At 34.8% G+C, this 20,620-nt stretch overlaps 1 protein-coding gene across 2 annotated transcripts in view; it reads left to right on the forward strand.

The window, feature by feature from the left end:
* Positions 1-20,620, forward strand: part of MACROD2 (mono-ADP ribosylhydrolase 2) — a 1,912,080-nt gene that overhangs the window by 69,281 nt on the left and 1,822,179 nt on the right. For both annotated transcript variants that reach the window (XM_041733514.1, XM_041733515.1), the window contains exon 3: positions 8,194-8,301. In XM_041733514.1, coding sequence (XP_041589448.1) covers positions 8,194-8,301 — 108 coding nt within the window. The remainder of the gene's footprint in view (positions 1-8,193; positions 8,302-20,620) is intronic.

Here is a 20,620-nt window from a genome sequence, read left to right on the forward strand (position 1 = left end):
CAGCTTTAGTAGAATAGATATTATTTCTTCTTTAAACGTTTGATGGAATTCTCCTGGGAAGTGATCTGGCCCTGGACTTTTGTGTCTTGGGAGGGTTTTGATGGCTGCTTGAATTTCCTTGCTGGTTATTGGCCTGTGCAGGTTTTTTATTTCTTCCTGTTCCAGATTTGGTAATTTGTGCATTTGCAAAAATGCATCCATTTTTTTCTAGATTGCCTAATTTGTTGGCATATAGTTGTACATAATATATTTTTAAAATAGTTTGCATTTCCTTGGTATTGGTTGTGATCTCTCCTCTTTCATTTGTGATTTTGTTAATCTGAGTCTTTTCTCTTTTCTTTCTAATAAGGCTGGCTAAGGGTTTATCTATCTTATTAATTCTTTCAAAGAACCAATTCCTGGTTTTGTTGATCTGTTCTACAGTTCTTCTGATCTCTATTTCATTGAGTTCTGCTTGAATCTTTATTACCTCTCTTCTTCTGCTTGATATAGGTTTTGCTTACTGTTCTTTCTCCAATTCCCTTAAGGGCGAGGTTACCTTGTGTATTTGACTTTTTTCCAATTTTTTGAGGGAGGCTTGTATTGCCTGCATTCCCCTCTTAGGACTGCTTTTGCTGTATCCCAAAGATTTTGAACTATTGTATCTTCATTTTCATTAGTTTCCATGACTCTTTTTAATTCTTCTCTAATTTCCTGGTTGACCCTTCATCTTTTAGTAGGATGCTCTTTAACCTCCATGTGTTTGAGTTTCTTCCAAATTTCTTAATGTGATTGACTTCTAGTTTCAAAGCATTGCAGTCTGAAAATATGCAGGGGGCAATCCCAATCTTTTGGTGTTAGTTGAGGCCTTATTTATGACCCTATATGTGATCTATTCTGGAGAAAGTTCCATGTGTACTAGAGAAGAATGTGTTTGGATGGAAAGTTCTGTATATGTCTGTGAAATCTATTTGCCCTTGTTTCTTTGGTGATGTTCTGCTTAGAAGATCTGTCATTTGCTCAGAGTGCCATGTTGAAATCTCCTACTATTAGTGTATTATTATCTAAGTGTCTCCTTAATTTGGTTTTTTTATTGATTGATATACTTGGCAGCTCCCACATTAGGAGCATAAATATTCATGATTGTTAGGTCTTCTTGTTGGATAGATCCTTTAAGTATGATATAGTGTCCCTCTTCATCTCTTACTACAGTCTGGTATAAACTCTAATTTATCTGATATGAGGATTGATACCCCAGCTTTCTTTTGAGGACCATTTGAATGGTAAATGGTTCTCCACCCTTTCATTTTCAGCCTGCAGGTGTCCTTAGGTCTAAAATGAGTCACTTGTAGACAGCATGTAGATATGTCTTGTTTTTTTATCCAGTCCAAAACCCTGTGTCTTTTGATGGGATCATTTAGCTCATTCACGTTCAGAGTAACTATTGAAAGATATGAACTTAGTGTCATCCTAATACCTATTGAATCTCTTGTTTTTGTGGATTTTTTCTTTAGGCTTCCTCTTTATTTTACAGGATCCCTCTTAATATTTCTTGCAGAGCCGGTCTGGTGGTCACATCTTGTTTTAGTTTTTGCCTATCTTGGAAGCTCTTTATTTCTCCTTCTATTTTGAATCCAGAAGTGAAAAATATATCTAAGACATGTAATTGTAGAAATATTAAAGTCAAAAAGGAAAAAAAAAACTTAAAAAAGAAGAGCTGGTAAAATATTGTAGTTAAGGTGGGAAAAGAGAACAATATTGGAAAATTTTAGTCTGATATAAAAATGAGTCGTAATGCAAAAAGGAAAAAAAAAAAAAAGGACCCTCTAGTTCTGTATTCTATTTTCCCTTGATTTTCCTTCGGTCCTGGAGCCTTCCAGAGTTGCTTGGTCAATAAACTTGGTCTTCTCTTGTTTTTCCAGCTGGTGTTCTGGGGGAGGTGTCTGTTGTGCCGATTCTAAGGTGTCTGTGCCTAGGTGGAGATGCCCACTCTCTGCCAGGTGTCAGGCTCAGTGTGAGTTGTTTATCCTGTGGGGCCTTCCTTCCCTAGCGGCCCACCTTTCCCAGGCACAGGGTGAAACAAAGAGGAAAGACAACAATGATGGTGGCCAGATTTCCAGCTCCGGAGTCGAGCTCCCTCTTTGTAACTAACGCAGTCTCCCAGTCTGTACTGGGTTAGATGCTCCTGGGGGCTGGTGCGGGTGTGCTGATTTGCACGGCTTGGGGGCACCCAGCGGCAGGAGAGAGTCCTCACTGCCCTGTGCCCTACATGCTTCCGCCAGTCCCAGGGGGAACACAGAATGCTAGCTTTGTCTTCTTGGGTGCCCTGCGATCCGGGGCCCTGTGCCACTGGACCTGCACTCCTGGGGCCCTTGTCTCCTGGTGGGAACAGGTTTCAGTCACTTCTGCCTGAAGCCAGCCCGTCTAACCGACTGGCTTCTCTCAAATGTCCCGGAGTGCTGCAACACTCTGGCCCTTTACCGATATTGGACCGCAGTTTGTGGTGAGCTTTCCTCTGGGCACCCTTCCTCTTATGTTGACTCCAGGAATCTTGAGGCTTCACTGCGCCTCTTGGGATTTTGCATGATTTCCCTGCTAAGTACTTTTCCCTCTGGGAAAACTCTGTTTCGGATTTTTAAAGTTCCTGCTTCTCCAGGGCTGGGCTTTATTGTCCCAGAGGCTTTCACTGTGCCACTTTAGCATGGCTACTTGTGGTTCCCCTCCCCAACATCATTCATTCATTCATTCATTCATTCATTCATTCATTCATGCCTTCCTACCTTGTTAGAAGTGAAAACTTTTCTCTCTGTAGCATTCCAGCTGTTCTCTCTTTAAATCTCAGGTTGAGGGACACCTGGGTGGCTCAGTGGTTGAGCACCTGCCTTTGGCTCAGGGCGTGATCCTGGGATCTGGGATCAGTCTGCATCCATCTCCCCACAGGGAGCCTGCCGCTTCTCTGTCTGCCTATGTCTCTGCCTCTCTCTCTGTGTCTCTTATGAATAAATAAATAAAAATCTTAAAAAAAAAATCTCAGGTCAAATTCGTAGGTGTTCAAGATGTTTTAAAAGTTATCTAGGTAAGTTTGTGGGACCAGGTGAGTTGAGGACCCCCTATTCTTTTGCCATCTTTCCCCTCTCCTCATCTTTGTTCTTATATTGTGACAGGATTTTCTTTACCTTTTAAGTAATCTGCCTAGAAAACAAAGATTCTGCATCTTATCACAATAATTTTTTTGCACCTTATGTTGTCTTCATTATATTTGTGAAAATCTGAGTATTGTTTCATAGTCATCTATGATCCTATTTAATCAAGGGTTCAAACCTTTTGACATTTTTGACAACTTCACAAAATGAAGTCCAAAGTGAAATCTTAACTTTAAACTGAAATTGATATTTCCCAGACAGCCCCTGGAATATCTGAAATTTCTGTTCTACTGAATACAGAATTCAGAAATAGATCTAATTATATAAGATTACTTAGTGTAATTGGTTTAATGAAATAAGAAAAGTATGTGGGTGTTTTTTCTTTGTTATTACTGTTTTAATAAATAATACTGGTGGAAAAAGAATCAATTATATGGGACTGAATGGACTAATGAAGAATGATTATGATTTTTATATTTGTTGTTTTAGAACATTGCTGTTCTTTAATGTTTTATTTAAGGAATCCATTTTTCTCTTAAACTATCTGTAACTCATGACATTTTAGCAGATTATACTTCTGTATACACAGTAATGAAACTTTTTTCTTTTCTCCCTATGTGATCTCTCCAGAATTCAGAAACTCTATTGAGTATTCTTATTTTCATTACAATAAAATTATTTGTATAAGTTCAATCAGAATCTATTTTATGTGTAATGGCACATAATTGGAAAATCTGATTATATAGGCTTTGACTGGAATGTCATATTTGAAATGATGCATAGAATAAGATTATCAGACAGTTTTAAGGAACTAAAGTTTGACTTTATAGAGCCAATGCTAACAAACGCCTTTTGGAGAAAGCAGCTTTCTATCTTATATACAGTATTCTCAACCTTACAAATAAGTAAAGAAGGTCACTTCCTGGCAAGCCCAGGAACTTTAGGCTATTTTGGGCATCTTGAGGAGAGGAATTCATCCAAATCTATAGGAATTATAGGCTATGTCTGGTGATGAGTTCTAGGTTTGGCTTCCTAGCCTCAAAAGTCTTTTAAAAATCTAATCTGAGATTCTCTACAAAAAGTTTCAGCAAAGCCAACTTGAAAGTCCCAAGTGGTCAATTACATTCTTGCTGTACTTATATAATTAGACCAAATCTAATTAGACCAGACTTATTTTGTAAACAAGATTAAAAAGGAGGGGGGGGTGACTGGAGAGAGACATTTTATGTTTCAGTGGAAAACTGTTGTACATCCTTGCTTGTGGGTTATTAAATTCTAGTTCTGCTCATTGTCTTGCATATTTTGTCAGTTCTTCTAGTTTCTTCCTTCAGTGTCTGGCTACATTTCTTCAAAATGTTTACAGTTTTTCTCCCCACCACCTGATTTGGCATCTTTGAGAACTAAAACTACCCTTTTCCTGAAGCCCTGCAAGCTGAAGCTGGATGATTTGGTATAAACTTCAAAGAAATCACCTCATTGGATCATGTATGGGCACCCTTCCTGTCTATGGCTATGTAGGCCATTCAGAAAGCTCAGTGGAGCACCTGATGTCATCACAAGGACATTCAAACTGCAAAAGATATTTTGTGCCCATCTTCTAGAAATCTTCTCAACTGTCTTCCCTATGGATTCAAAAACTAGGTTTCTCATCTGCTTCAACCATTAATCTTTGTTTTTCTTTTTCCCCTCATTAAATGCTTGGCTACTCATACTACCTAGCAAATGTCCTCCACTACGAAGTCTCAACTAATGTCCTTAATGAACAAAAGGCAACCTAATGAGAAATGGACTTACAGTGATCAAAGGAAGAAAAACATGTCTTCTTTTCTTGAATAAGAGGAAGGACTGACAAGTCTTTCTCTTTAACTGAAATTTAGTCAGATTCCACTAAGCTTTTTTCTTGATTAAGTCAGATCTTTGCTAGATCTACACAGTCCAGTTTTAGTAAGATTTCTGCTAAATCAGTTTAGAGAGAATCCCCACCCTCAATATTGATCTAATTCCACATTCCCTCCCAAACCCCAGGTGATGTCTAATCACCCTAGCCTGCCTTTAGCAAGAATCCTAAGTCTGTTCAATCAGAATCTCCCACTGCCTCCAGTTTTTCTTCTTAGTAACTTTCCTTCCATTAATTCTCATTCTGGTTATAAGTCCCTACTTGTTCTTGCTATATTGGGAATTGAGATTGATTCTATACTGAGATCTCTGTTCCCCAATTGCAGTAGTTCCAGAATGAAGTCTGTTTTTTACCCTTTTAACTACTGTCTAGCTCTTTTGTTATTATTGTTTTTTGTTTGTTTTACAATATAGTATGCAATCTAGAAGAACAGTTACTATCTTATGTGCACACTGATAGATATTTCAACTTGCAGTTGGATAAAACCAATTATGAGCAAAATGTGAGTTAGTGCTTTGTGTATGTACATATAGGATGTCCATGAGGCAGCAATGCTTGACAATTTTCTATCTTATTTATTACTGAAAACCTAGGATATAGGAAAAGATACATTGGGAGTGCTGATCAAACATACTTGTGTGAAAAGGAAGGCAGTGAAATGCCATTTAAATAAAAGAAGTTAGCCTCTGGTGGTAATTTACATTGTATTTACCAAGAGTAGGTAGTGGTCAAAAGCATGCTGTTTGGTTTTGGTTTATTGCTGAAGGAAAGACTGATAATTATTAATACTCTCAAATTATAGCTTTTAGGTACATTTATGCCTTTTTGATATACCAAATGAGAAACTGGGCAGCAAGGGTAAATCTGGCTACGAGGGAAAAGGATGCTCATGGGAATTTTTAAAATGAAAGAGAAGAATAAAAATATTTCTTCATGATGCTGATGATTCTAATAAGACCGTTTTGAGTGACTTATTTGAATGACATGTCATAGCAGTATATTTATTCAATATGTTGAATTTACTTTAAGCTTTAGTTTAAGCTCAAAATATCCCATTTTTAAAATTTGCAGATGAGAGATTAGAATTTCTTTGTGGTATAAATGACTTAAATTTTCAGTCTTTCCAATACCATTCTTTGATAATTTCTTTACATTTGGAGAAAGAAATACATGGTTTATTGTCACATATGTTAAGAATGAGAAAATGAATAAGTACTTTTTAGAGCTAAATGCAATTTGAGGGAAGGATTTGAAATCTATCTAACTTTGCATCCCAGGTTGGAAGGTCAAACTTTATGTCTTCATTTGTGATATGCTTATCAATTTAATCAATGATGGAGTTCTGAAACCCATCAGTGAGAAGTCTTTATAATTTCTGGTTTAAAATAGTACAAATATCCAGAATTTTTTTGACAAAGCTAACAAATATTTAATGTTGTTCAACCACATATAATTGGGAATCAGGACTTTCTAATTTGGTAAAAGTAGAAAGAATAGAAACTTATTGGATGTGGAATTCAAGGTCTTCTGGCTTAAAATCTTTGTCATTGGTCCAGGCATTGACAGCTTGGTTAGAGCACAAACAAAGTCTGATCTTTTTCACTGATGGAAATCATCATCATCATCATCATCATCATCATGTAATGATACATTTTTCAAAATATCATTTGGAAGTATTTCTTAACTACTGTAGTATTCTGAATATAGATACTAAAATAGTTTGTCACCTTTGTAAAACTTTTGTTAAAAAAAACAGTAGTGTTTGTTGAGAGCTTATTATGGAGCAAATATTATTCTAAGGGTAATGAACTCAGGTTAACTATGAACTATGCCAGTTGTTTATAGACAGGCATGGAGAAAATAACTTTTCAAATGTCACCCAGTTGTTAACTTGAATAGAGTTAGTCTGGTAGGAAAGTCTGTACTCTTTGCCATTATCTGGCAAAGGCAGACAATAGTGTAGGAACCTTTGAGGTGGTTTTTTATTTTGAAGTCTTCAAACATCTTTCTCTACTCTTTTAACATACAATTTTCCCATATTCTCCTCTTTTTATTATTACTGCTACTACTGCCAACACCGATGAGTATTTTGAGTAGAATCCTTTAAGGAGAGAGGTGATTACAAAGAAGAGGATGCTTTGGAGGCAGATAGAGGAAAGATCACTCTTTTGGCCACAGATCACATCCTTAGTCTTGGCCAATTTTTGCTGTGGCTGGTGGGGCCCAAAGTCAATTTAAGTGACTCATAACTTATCATTCCTCATCTCCCAGTACTTCAAAATTACATGCTCATTTAAGTGTGTCTTAGTGAATTAGTAGCATTATCTTTCCCCTTGAAAGATTTGCACAGATCATAAGTACTTTAAAAAGTTTAAGTTAATATCTTTCCTAGAGGTATATTAAAAAGCTTTTTATGTATAGTAATACATTTTAAAACATTGATTTCATACAGCTGTGTTGAATATCTTAACATCACTACTTGTTAAAAATGAATGAAACACTATTTATAATATTGCCATAAAACATTTGAAAATATGTCAGGTTGTAGAATGTAACGCTTTGGTTTGTTTTCACTATACAAGCTTGTTGGCTGTTACCTGCAGAACAGAGCTTTATCTCTTTTAAATCTAGCAGCAAGCACCCTCTAGAGTGAAAGGCTAATACAATTTGATAAGAAAAGCAGTTTCACTCATTCAGATATTCTTAATCCATCTCATTTTGAGGGACGTTTGTTACTTAGAAGTAGCAAAGAGCTGAACCTACATGTTTTTGCTCTGAGTAAATTTTCTTTTCAAGGGTGACTTCAGGTAACTAGAATGAAATAGAAATAAGCTTGTTCATTGTGAAAATTTATTTTGTCTTGGTGGTCATACATCTTATCTTCTTATGAAACTAGTATTACATAATTTTATTTTAAATTTTATATTTTCATAATAATAAACATTGAATTTTTTGTTGGTCAATATAACATGTCTAAATATACTGAATGCCTATTATATGTGTGCTACTACATTTGTACTGATGAATGTGTAATAATTACAGAATAAGCCACAGCCCTGGTACTTATACATGTATTTCCACTTGTCTAGTATATCAGATTGTGACCCATACTGGCTCTTGTATCAAAATTGTCTTTATTAAATACATTAAAACTATTACTATTTTTTATTACAGAAGAAAATACTCAGGAAACTTCACAGGTGAAGAAAAGTTTGAGTGGAAAAGTTTCTCTCTATAGAGGTGACATCACATTGCTAGAGGTAGATGCTATAGTCAATGCGGGTGAGTACTTGATTTTTTGTGTGATGTATTTGTTATGTGAGTATTATTTTAAAATATTTTTCATAAACGGGAATATAAATATTTTAGAAAAACATGATCTTCCTAGTAAGAAATTATCTTGTGTACTTCCCTTCTGGATTAAAAACACTGAAGGTTTATTTTATGTATGTGCTACAGTTAATTTTTGAGACTAGGGCACTGGACCACTGGAAAAGTGATAGGTTGTTTCAGAAAGTTCTTCAGAGAGAAGAACTCTATTGTTCGGTTCATGCTTGAGTTAATAATTGGCCAGCATAAAAATAAATTCATCAAGCTTTTCCCTTTTTTTGAAGAGCTTGTAAAGAGATAATTGAATGTCAGAAAAAAGTAAAACAGAAAGTAATTATTTCTGCGATTTCCAAATCACAGTTTTTGGTTGCTACTTTTCATTTTAGATATGAAATGCTTTAATTATTTTAACAACCAATTAAGTAATTTTTGTGTTTGAATATTGGAGAAATTAACAGTGTTATTTATGGTAGTGCTTCTATATATTTTATTATGTGACTGTATATCAAGAAATATATAGTAGTTGAGATTCTATAAAAATAAATGCCAATAATAAGAGGATATTTAATGATTTTAATTTATGTAATTGAGGCTTTTTTCAAGTTGAAAATGACGAAAACAAATTTGGACTTAGATAAAGAGAAGCTTTATTCAAAAAGATTATTACAGTAAGGAAAAGAATATTATCTTAATAGGAGGAGGAAGAATATTGCAATAGGAAGAATCACTTCTACCATGAGATCTATAAGCATCTCAAAGATCAAATACAAAGGGGCTTTTCTCCCATAGAGAGGAGTAAACAGGGTAAAAAATCTTGGGTGTAGGGTACTGGGATGAGTTGGTGACAAGATTGGAGAGTTGATCAGGGTCAACCGAGGTCAGCTGATTCTTGGGAGGGGTCATTTGAGAGGAGTTGTTCAACTTCCACTGCTCAAGGGTGGGTCAAAGTCCAGGGCTTGGGAGAGGGGGAAAAAAGCAGGACTAGAGTTTGGTCAACTCCAATTAACAGCCATTGACCAGTCAGAATGGTCAATGGACACAAATAGTTCAGCTAATCATTTATGAGTGAAAGAATGGGAAATTGAAGAATCTGTATCTTGGTCTTATCATAGGTTACAAGAGATCATCCATGATTTTTATCTAAGTCATATGGGGAAGAGTAGTTCTTTGCTGTATGCTGTTTTATGGAACACAAAAAAGGTGAGGGGTAGTTTTTTTGGCAGTCCTTGTTTTCCAGGAGTACAGGATTCATGTAAAGTTCAACATTGTCTCAAGGTTCCCTCTGGTGATGAAAAAATTCACACAGGATAGTAATTATATGCCTTAGTGGGTAAACAGAAGGGTCTCATGGAGAACTGGAACATTAATATAGCATAGTTTTGTGATCCTGCAGGAAGTCTGGAAGCCTAGTCAGCTTGTTACTCCCTTTGAATTGGCTATCAGTTGCTTTGTACTGTATTTGCTTTACTATGCTTAGAGCTGTTTTTCTCTTTCTCTTCTGATGCCTCTGTAATTCCTTTCTCCTTGCTTGCCTCTCTAAAATGCAAAACTCTTCATGAGAGAGGATCTGTCTCCATCATTTAATACCCACCCAATATGAATCCCTTCTTTTGGACAGAATTCTATCCTCATATCACCTCATAGCTACAAGTCTGTCTCCTTTATAGCTAGTCTCTGTTGACTATTAATTTGTGGCCCTTGTATCAGGATGCTTTTCTCTGATCTGTGGGGCCTCTGGAGATGACATGCCCTTAGAAAGAATCTTATGAACTCCTTTTCAGTACAAAGGTTTAATAACATCATTGTAGTTATTAAGTCAATAATGATTTATTATACACAAAATTCTATAGTCATATGAACTTTAATTAAAAAATTTTTAAAAGCTTTTATATATATATATAACACCACCCTTCCTGTATATTATTGTAATTTATAGCTGTTGATCCTAGTTATGCTCTGTGGAGTACAATTAATGACATGTATTTCCTTTTTAAATACCTGAAGACCTTTTTCATGAGTTTTCTCTTTCTTGTTATTAACATAACATTGAATTGGCTCTGTTACAGACTTAATAGCAGTAATTATGGTTTTTCTTGGGTTTTGTAACTGTATACCTATGTATCTCTCCCTTAAGGCTACAGAGTACTCTTTTCCATTATTTGTGAAACCTTCCAAAGCAATGTCATGCCATTACATTCTTAATAAACACTTGTCATTTTGCCCATATAATCAGATTTACATGTATTATTTCTCATATAATGGTTTTAAAACAGATCTTCAACTTACCTTAGAATTGCATGTTTCCCTTAAAATTTTAGACACACACATATACATATGTTATATATTATATATACATAAATGTTATACATACATATTCATATATATAAATTATTCTATTAGAGTAAAATAGATATTTAAGGGTTTAAAAGAACTTTAAGGTCTGAATTGTTTAGAAATAATTAAGCATGTTCCTTAACATGAGGCTTCAAAAATGAAGCCTTGATACTGTAAAAATGAATACTTGATACTGTATATGTGTTATATTGAACTATATGCAATTGAACCATATGCTGTAAGCATCTCTCACCAATAGTACATTCAGCAATGAGGACTTGACATGACACAGTGAATCAGTATGGCTCTGATTTTAGAAATTATTTAATCAATCAATAAATAAAAATGATTATGGGATAATTTTCATTGAAACAGAATAAAATGAAAGCATCACTATTGGAAAAACATCCCATCACTAGTTTGATTCTTGTCCTTGCCTGAATGTGTGATTTTTTCATAGCTGCCACACAGCATACAGGGGTTTGATGAATTAATATGAAGGCAGGCAGCAACTTTGGCTCACTCTCAAAAACATTTGGCACCTTTAGCTCACCTCGATGGCTGAGATTACATTATAATTTGGACATATTCTACTACATCTCACAAGGACAACCTCATCAGGAAGTTCTTGGGTATATAGACAAAAGATGCCAAATGTACAGTGTAATGACTCTATTTACAGCTTTCTGCTGTGCATTTTGTTTGCCTGGTGTGTAAGTAGAACAGCTGTTAATCTTTCAAGTGAACAAGGAGACATGGCAGGAGACTTCAGAGATTCCAGACACCTCTAGTTAGAAGTGAATGAGAGTCAGTGCCCCTAGTCAGGGTGCCAAAGCAGCCCAGAAATCATTTTCCATCAAATTTATTTTATTTACTTATTTTTTTAAGATTTTATTTATTTATTCATGAAAGACACAGAGGAGAGAGAGAGAGGCAGAGCCACAGGCAGAGGGAGAAACAGGCTCTAAGCAGGGAGCCTGATGTAGGACTGGATCTCAGGACTCCAGGATCACACCTTGGGCCAAAGGCAGGCACTAAACCATCAAGCCACCCAAGGATTCCCTTCCACCGAATTTCTAAAGTTCTTTTTCCATGCCCATATTAATATTAGTATATTGGAACACCTGGACTTACTTGCCATTAAGCTTTTTCCTAATAAAGTACTTTTTGTCCTTCCTGGATTTCTTTAAATGAGCCCCAGGATGAACCTCTTGTGTAATTTTTATTTTTCTCTGTAGGAAATAATACATAGTTTAATAAAACAGATTTTATAGGCAGTAGGGTGTGTAGGGCAGTAGCACAAGTTTCAGAGTCAGGCAGATCCAGGTTCAAATTCAGGTCCATTTTTTTGTTTAAACTTTTTATCTTGAAATGTTTATCAGAAATTGAAAAGGTAGTATAAAGAGTTCTGTGTACCTTTCATCTTCACCTGTGTAAGCCTCCCCCAATGGTGACATCATATACTAGTAGTACAACATCAAAATCAGGAAATTGATATTGGTATATTATTATTAACCAGACTATAGACCTCATTCATTTTTCACTATTTTTTAACCTCCGTTTATGTGTATGTATAAGTTCTCTGCAGTTTTATCCATGTACAGATCCATGGTTATCACTATAATCCCAATACAGAACTGTTCGATTATCACGAAAAGACCTCTTTTAGTAGTGGGACTCGCCTCATTGCCCTCCTCTCCTTGTATCCCCCATTCTTCATGTCTATGGTTTTGTCATTTTAAGAATGTCATACCAATGGAATCATACAGCATCCTTTTATTTTATTTTATTTTTTTTTTAAAGATTTTTTTTTCTAATTTTTATTTATTTATGATAGTCACACACAGAGAGAGAGAGAGAGAGAGAGAGAGAGGCAGAGACACAGGCAGAGGGAGAAGCAGGCTCCATGCACCGGGAGCCCGACGTGGGATTCGATCCCGGGTCTCCAGGATCGCGCCCTGGGCCAAAGGCAGGCGCCAAACCGCTGCGCCACCCAGGGATCCCCCATACAGCATCCTTTTAAACATAAAACCCTCGAGCTTCATTCAGATTGTTGCATGTGTCAGTAGTTCATTTCTTTTTATTGCTGAGTAGCTCCCTTGCATGGATATACCAGAGTTGTCTAACCATCTACCCACTGAAGGACATTTGGGTTCTCTTCAGTATTTTGCCATAACCAGTAGAACTAAAAATTCATGTACAGGTTTTTGTATGTGGCAGCATATAGGCTGATTTGTTTACTGTAACTAGGTCCTCATATAATTTTGTATTAAGGCTGTTGGTCAAGGAGTTACGGTGTTTGCTAGAGTTTGGGGAAGAATACATTTATCTAACTTATGGCTCAATATTATATCATTAGAGACAATTTTACTTGTACTATAATCACAGAAAAATATTTTCTTGGTGATGTAACTGTTATTCATTTGTGAATTGTGGACTGTGAAAAAGTGGCTAACTCTCCAACTCTAATGGTCTGTCTTTGGCCAAAGATTAATTCAGTTTGCCATAAATAGGATTTTTTAAAGTGGAAAATGAGGAAGGTTGGTTTGTTTATTTTGGTTCTTCGTGTCCCTACCCCAGCATGCCAAGGAGAGGTTCATTTACATTGTGGTTAATCATGGAGGGGTTGGAGTTGGATCAATCATTGTTTTAGATGTGTCTTTTCAACTTCCTGACCAAATGACCTTCAGTAAATTATTTAACCTTTTGAGCCTTAGTTTGTTCATTGCTAAAATAGAGATAATAATCTCTTAGGGCTTCTCAGAGTTGTGAAAATCAGAAGAGATAATGTATACAAAGCACTTCACACAGTAGTGCCTCATATATAGACACACTCAGAAAGTGGTAGCTTAGTTATAATATCAGGAAACTGACTTTTTCTATGAATGTCACAAGGCAACTATGCATGTTTTTCAAGTCTTATGCACAGATAGTTATTACTAACTACATGGGTTTGTCCTATGTGTCCACAACTTTAGCTGTGATACTATTTACTTGAATTTTGTAGGAAAAATTGACTAATTCTGAGCCTCTGTTAAATGCCTAATTTCTATGACATTGTTAGTAATTTTTATGAGCTAATGGCCTAGAAGAATTGTTTTAATTTACTTTAGTGATGTGTTTTTACTGTATTAATTGTGACTGTCATAATTGTCTCAGAAATTGAGATAGTGACATGACTGGATACCTAATAATTTAATAGCTGGGTATAAATTGAAAGAAAAGTTGATATCGAATATCTGAATATCTACACAGGAAAATCAGATACTGGGATGGGAGAAATTTTGCTTTATAGAAGTTTCCTTAAATATTCATCTCTACTTCCTTAAAATGTTATTTTTATGTATTCATTTGTAAAACATAAAAAAGGCATATTTGAAATTAGAGTTCAAATCATTGAGAAAATAGGTTCACTTACTTTCAGAAATATTTTAGGATAATTGACAGCAACAGCTTGATTCAATATAAATTTCATCTCTACTAACAAAGCACTTAAGTTTTATTTTTTATTGAATTTCTGTATTATATGTTTTCTTTTAACATTTTGTTGGGCAATAATAGACACAAAAACACACACATAAATGTACAGCTCAATGTAACTCCATCCAGATCAAAAAGCAGAACATTACCACTACCTTGGAAGAGCCCTTAGTACATCCTAATATTTTGTAGTGAATACAGAATAGTATATTTACTGTCCTGGCTCCTAGTAGCATAGATTAGTTTTGTCTTTTTTGTATTTTATGTAAATGGGGCCATATGATATATATTACTCAATATTTAGCTCTTTTATCTTACCATTATATGTAAGATTGATCTATATTGTTATATACAGATATAGATCATTTGTTATTGTTACATAATATTTCATTTTGTGAATATGCCACAGTTTGTCCAACTTACTATTGATGGGCATTTAGGTAATTTCTAGTTTGGGATTATTGATACTTTAGTGAACATTCTAATATATTTGTGTGTATGAGTTTGTGTATGTGTATTTTTGTGAATTGATATCTGTATACAGGCAAAGGGGAAAGAATTACTGTTTACCACTCTCTCCTTTCACTTCCCTTCCTATGCTATGCCAGAGCCTGCTGAAAAGTTTCAAAATCATCAGTGTGGATAGCTGTCATTTGGCCAAACCTGTGGGATATATTTGAATAGACAGGTGTGGGAAGAACCATTTTGGGAATGAGATCTCAACAGTGGCTGCAGGTTTAAGTATGAGCTTCCGGCTACAAGAATTTCGGTGTGTTCCCTTTATGGAGTGTGAGGATGGACTGAAAATAGGATTTATAAGGGATACTGGGAAAAAGGGATTTAAATGGCTCTAACAACCCTTATCATTCCCAGACAGGAAGATGAAGGATGTTAAAGATGTTAAAATTCCTGGAATAACCTACATTTTTAATAAAAATTCCTTTGATATTTCTGGGATTTTGTTCTGATGGTAGTTGTTTTTATTTTTTGTTTTTATTTTAAAATTGACAAATGTTCTAAAATGTATCTGGTATAATAAAAGGATGAGATTAGCCAAGAAATACCTGAAAAGGGAGACAAATGGCAGAGGTTAGAGAAAGAGTCAGTCACACAATCCCAAATTGAAGTAAACATATGAAAGCTGTAGTAATTAAAAAATATACATCACTATCTCACACCTTTCATGAATGTAAGTTCTATATGGCGTTTAATGTAAATTAAAATGTAGAAGGAAATATAAGAGATTATGTCTCTTGCCTTTGGTGGGAAAACAGTCTGAATTTAATACCAAAGAAACAAACCAATAAGAAAAAGACAAAAAAAAAAAAAAAAAGACTAAAGAATTTGACAACATAAATATATTTGACAACATAAAAGTCATGCTATAAATATACTTGAAAAGTAAATGTCAAATTGGAAAGAAATATTAGCGACATATATGACTAAAGTTTTACTCTTGTTATAATAATAATATAAGCTTTCCTCAATTAAAAAAAGAGAAATGTCTAGTAGAAAATCTGGTTAGGAATATGAGCATGAAACTTGAAACATGGAGGGGTGCCTGGGTGGCTCAGTTGGTTAAGTGTTTGACTCTCAATCTCACCTCAGGTCATGATCTCAGGGTCTGGGATTGAACCCTGCATTGGCCTCTGCACTCAGCATGGAATCTGCTTGTTCTCCTCCCTCTACTCTTCCCCTTCACTTGTCTTCTTTCTCTCTCTCTAAAGTAAATAAATAAATAAAATCTTTAAAAAATAAAAAAAATTAAAAACATGGAAATGCCTAATAAATATATGAAAAAAGTATTCAATACTATGAGGATGCAGTGAAAGAATAAATGAAAGAGGCTTGTGATGTGAATCATCATTTTTTATTTGTTCTTCATCCCAACATATATTTCAAAATATTTCAACTCTTTGATTTATCACTTTTTTTTCTGATCTACATTTTTTTCTGAAAGAATTTGTGTAATCAAACTAAGACTTAAATGCTCCAAGAAATTAGAAGACAATTCTCTAAAGGAAATGATTGCCAAGGGGGATAAGATGGCTATTAAGAAATTACTCTCTGAGTTTTCTTCTTCTGTTTTTGATCTCTGCTATACTTTTAGGGGAATAACCCTAGGAATTAAATAATAACATAGTGTTCAAAGGACTTGAGAGACTAAAATTATGAAAAAGAAATATTCAGAGAGAAAGTGATAGTGGCTGCTTGGGCACTTGTTCTATGTTTACAGGTATTTTGTTCTCTGAGAATTCTTCAGTGCACTTAGGAAAACTTGTGTTTTCTTTATCACACATACTGGTCAACTGGATTTTTAAAAATATATTCTTAAAAATTTTGTTGGGGTCTGATTACAGAACGAATATAGTTTAATATTTAAAATAGGGAAAATATAAAATACAAAGAAGAACAAAACATCTAATTTTTCATTTCAGTGGTCATGCTTCAGGTTCTTTTCGTTTCGTATATGTACTTTGAATTTTACAAAATAATGCTTAGTTTTTGTTTTTTAAATATTGTGATCATTTTTATATGTTATTTTAATAGCTGCATCATACTCCGTTACACACGAGGATTAATTTATTTAACTGTTCTCTTAATGTTGGAAATTTAGATTGTTACAAGTTTTTTCCTGTTATAAACAGACTGTGACAAACATCCTAGCAGATAAATCTTTGTAAACATCTTAGCTCCCTTGGAATAAATTCTTGTTTTTTTTTAAAGATTGTATTTATTTATTCATGAGAGACAGAGAGAGGCAGAGACATGGGCAGAGGAAGATGCGGGCTCCCTGCCAGGAGATGGATGCGGAACTTGATCCCAGGACCCTGAGATCATGACCTGAGCCAAAGGCAGCTGCTCAAATTCTTTGAAGTGAAATAAATTCTTTGAATTGAAATAATGAGAGTATGAAAGTTGTAATTTTATTTATTTATTTATTTAGTTTTTAGTTTTTAAATTTTTATTTTTTATTTTTTATTTTTTTTAAAGATTTTATTTATTTATTCATAGAGACACAGAGAGAGAAAGAGAGGCAGAAATACAGGCAGAGGGAGAAGCAGGCTCCACGCACAGAGCCTGACATGGGACTCGATCCAGGGTCTCCAGGATCACACCCTGGGCTGCAGGCTGCGCTAAACTGCTGCGCCACCAGGGCTGCCCTAAATTTTTAATTTATGTATCCAAATAGCTCTGTGGACAGATAAGATGAACCTGTATCTCATAAGTTCTGAGTATCTATTTAACATTAAATTTGATGAGTTTTAAAAAAAATCTGTGCCTTAGAATTGTACTTCATTGTTTTAATTTTCATTTCCTTGAAGACAGGGTCCATACCTTTTGATATTATCCTTCTGAAAGCAGGATTTTACCTATACAATTTTATTGATACTGATAAGGTACAAGTAACTTGCTGGTGGTAGTCAGGAGACATTGGGTGAGGTTGAGTTGGTTGCAGGCCTGAAGAGAAGAGTACTGAGTGTCAAGTGAAATACCCAAGAGCTGAAGTTCAGTGCCACTGTTTCTCTTCCAGAAATTCAAGATGGTAGGGTCAGAGATAGGCACTGAAATTTCTTAAATGAAAGAGGATTTTACTTTCAGAGTAAGAGGTAGCTAGCATCTACTTGACACTGATGGTATGGCTTTGGTTCTTAGAGGTCACCAAGTATGGTTTCTCTGAAACTTGAAGCCTTTATTCTAGCAAGAAAATACTAGAGCCCACCCCTGGGGCTAGAATGGGTGGAGTTTCATAGGTGCCTTATGAACCAGAACATTCCCGCTTTGTGAAGAGTATTGACATTTACTGTAAGCATCCCCAGGTTCAGAAGCTACACTAAGCTTTCTTAGTGCTACTTTCCATGTGGATTGAGCCAGTTGAACTGAGACTGTGGAGCGTAAGCACTCATGCCTATGTTAGGAGGAGTGGCAGGGGGCAAGCGGATTCTGATTCAACTGGTAGTTAACAGTAAATACAAATACTCTCTGCCATAGCTTAATTCTTATGATTGCATGACTTATCAGAAATTGATTACAGTTAAATCTAAGTAAAAAATGAAATTTGTAATGTTGCCAAATGACATTTCATGAGGCCTAGCAGCTATCTAATGCTCGAATGCAACCTTTTTTGGAATTCTCTATGCTCTTTTTCTTTTTAAAATTTTACAGTAAAATTTAAATTTTTTTGTGTACACTTCTAATTAATTTTAACTGAAGGAAATGTATATTTTGTTACCTATACAGGTCAACTTAATTTCTAAAAATTACTTCTTTGTGACTTCTGTGCAGCTTGTACTTGTGGACTCAAAACATCTAGGTGATAGTCATTACATTCTTTTGCCTCGGTGCAATTGTAGTCATTTGGCTATTTACTTAATTTTTCAATTAAGGTCTTCTTTATGTGTGCAGGGAAAGGGAAAAATGACATTGATTTCTGATTCCAATCATTAATTCATATAAAAACTAGGCTTCATGGTAATATTGAAGAAAATTAGCTTATTAGTAGAAAGACATCTTCATATTTGAATGAAATATAAATCTATTAAACTACAGTTTCAGAGAACTTACTGATTTTTATTAACCTCATATTTAGTGAATAGTCTCTTTATGAAGTAAATTCTGTATACTTAAAAAGGAAGATGTCAATGCTTGATACTTGAGTGGGAAGAATATTCTTACTTATAACTCAGATTTGGTGCATTTTGATTGACAAATGGTTTATTGAACTTGGTGTTATATAAAGGAAGATTTTGGCTATTTTGATAAGAAAGAAAGGTTGAGAAATATTTTTCAACACTCTTAGCCAGTTTAGATTTCTCATTATAGAAGCAACAAATGTTTTACTTTAATATAGGGACAGAAATAAACATTTTATTTTGGCATATTATCAGTGGTTTTTTTCACTACTCCTTTCATTCTTATAACTGTTTGAAGAAACAGATTAATGGCATGAAATTTCCCAGGCTTCTTTTGACCTTGAGGTATAATCTGATTTGCTTTGTTAAGTTTTAATTTTATGACACATCACATCTTCGTTGTATCTAAAATTAAACTTCAAGGTAGAGGTATATTTTTTCTATGTTGGGATTGTGAACAGAATAAATTACCAGAGAATTATGTTTAAATGAATGTGTAAGTATAGGAATGTTGACTAGGCTAGCAACACCTCCTCACATAAACAGCTTGTTAATGTGCAATCAGTCACTGGAGTTGCCATGAACTTGGAGCTTAATGAACAGGTGGAGAAACAGGATGGATCCCAATCCATAATGGATCTGAAAGTTTATCAGGCAATTTCACTGATCATTAATCCATTTTGCTTGGCAACTTAATTTATCGCACAGTTAGAATGTTCATCCCTTGGGTCTCCAGGTGGAAATTAATTCAGAGACATGTCCACTCCATGGGGTTTAAGAGACCTGCTTAAGCTTTGTGAGGACATTTAAAAATAAGTTATTTTAAATGCATAAAATAGTTTTCTCTTATCATTCCTTTTGTGTTTAAGTCCTTAAAATGGGTGGATGGTATTACCACTTGATAGTATATCCTGACAGTGAATTAAGGTTTATTTGTTCATGTAAGAAAATTTCTAAGTTAAATAGACAAATTGTTGATTTTAATTCATTGGTGGAATAAATAAATAAATGTGTTAAATAATCCTGTGAATATAATTCTGTCTTTACATATAGAAAAATTCTTGATCTTAATGCATTTGATAGCATCCGTATCAAGAAGTAATGAGCAAAAGAAATTATTTATTTATTTTTTAATTAATTACTTTTTTAAAAAAGATTTTATTTATTTATTCATGAGAGACACATAGAGAGGGGCAGAGATATAGGTAGAAGGAAAAGCAGGGTCCCCATGGGGAGCCTGATGCAGAACTCGATCCCAGGACCCCAGGATCATGAGCTGAGCCAAAGGCAGATGCTCAACCACTGAGCCACCCAGGTGCCCCAAGAAATTATTTCTTTAAAGCTCAGAACTTTACATCTTCCAAATACTAAGAAATTCTCTAATTGGATTAACTTATGGCTTATTATTTAAAAATGCCTATTAAAGCAGTGTTCTTTGACAGTAAGGAAAAAATGCAACCTGCCTCTCTTAGGTGACACTCTCACTCTGCTTCTGCTTAGAATTTGCAAGGATTAGCCTCTTAATTGGGCTTGACTTAGGACCTGGCTATGGGTTAAAATAACCTCAAAGTCAGAAACACATTTTCTTCACTTTTTGAAGACATGATTTATAGGGCATAGAAAGTTAAATTGAATATTGATCCTTGAAAAGCAAATGTGTCCTGTAAAAAAGACAGAACAAAAGAACACAATAAAAAATGATAGAGTGATTGATTGTGCAAAGCCTGGGGACAGGAGCCACCTCCTCAGATGTCATCTTTTCTAGGCATCTGTGGCTCTGAGAGGGTGATAGGAATGAAGTGTTAGAGGAGATTAGTTGCACC

The sequence above is a fragment of the Vulpes lagopus genome, chromosome 18, assembly GCF_018345385.1.
Source record: "Vulpes lagopus strain Blue_001 chromosome 18, ASM1834538v1, whole genome shotgun sequence".
NCBI lineage: Eukaryota > Metazoa > Chordata > Mammalia > Carnivora > Canidae > Vulpes > Vulpes lagopus.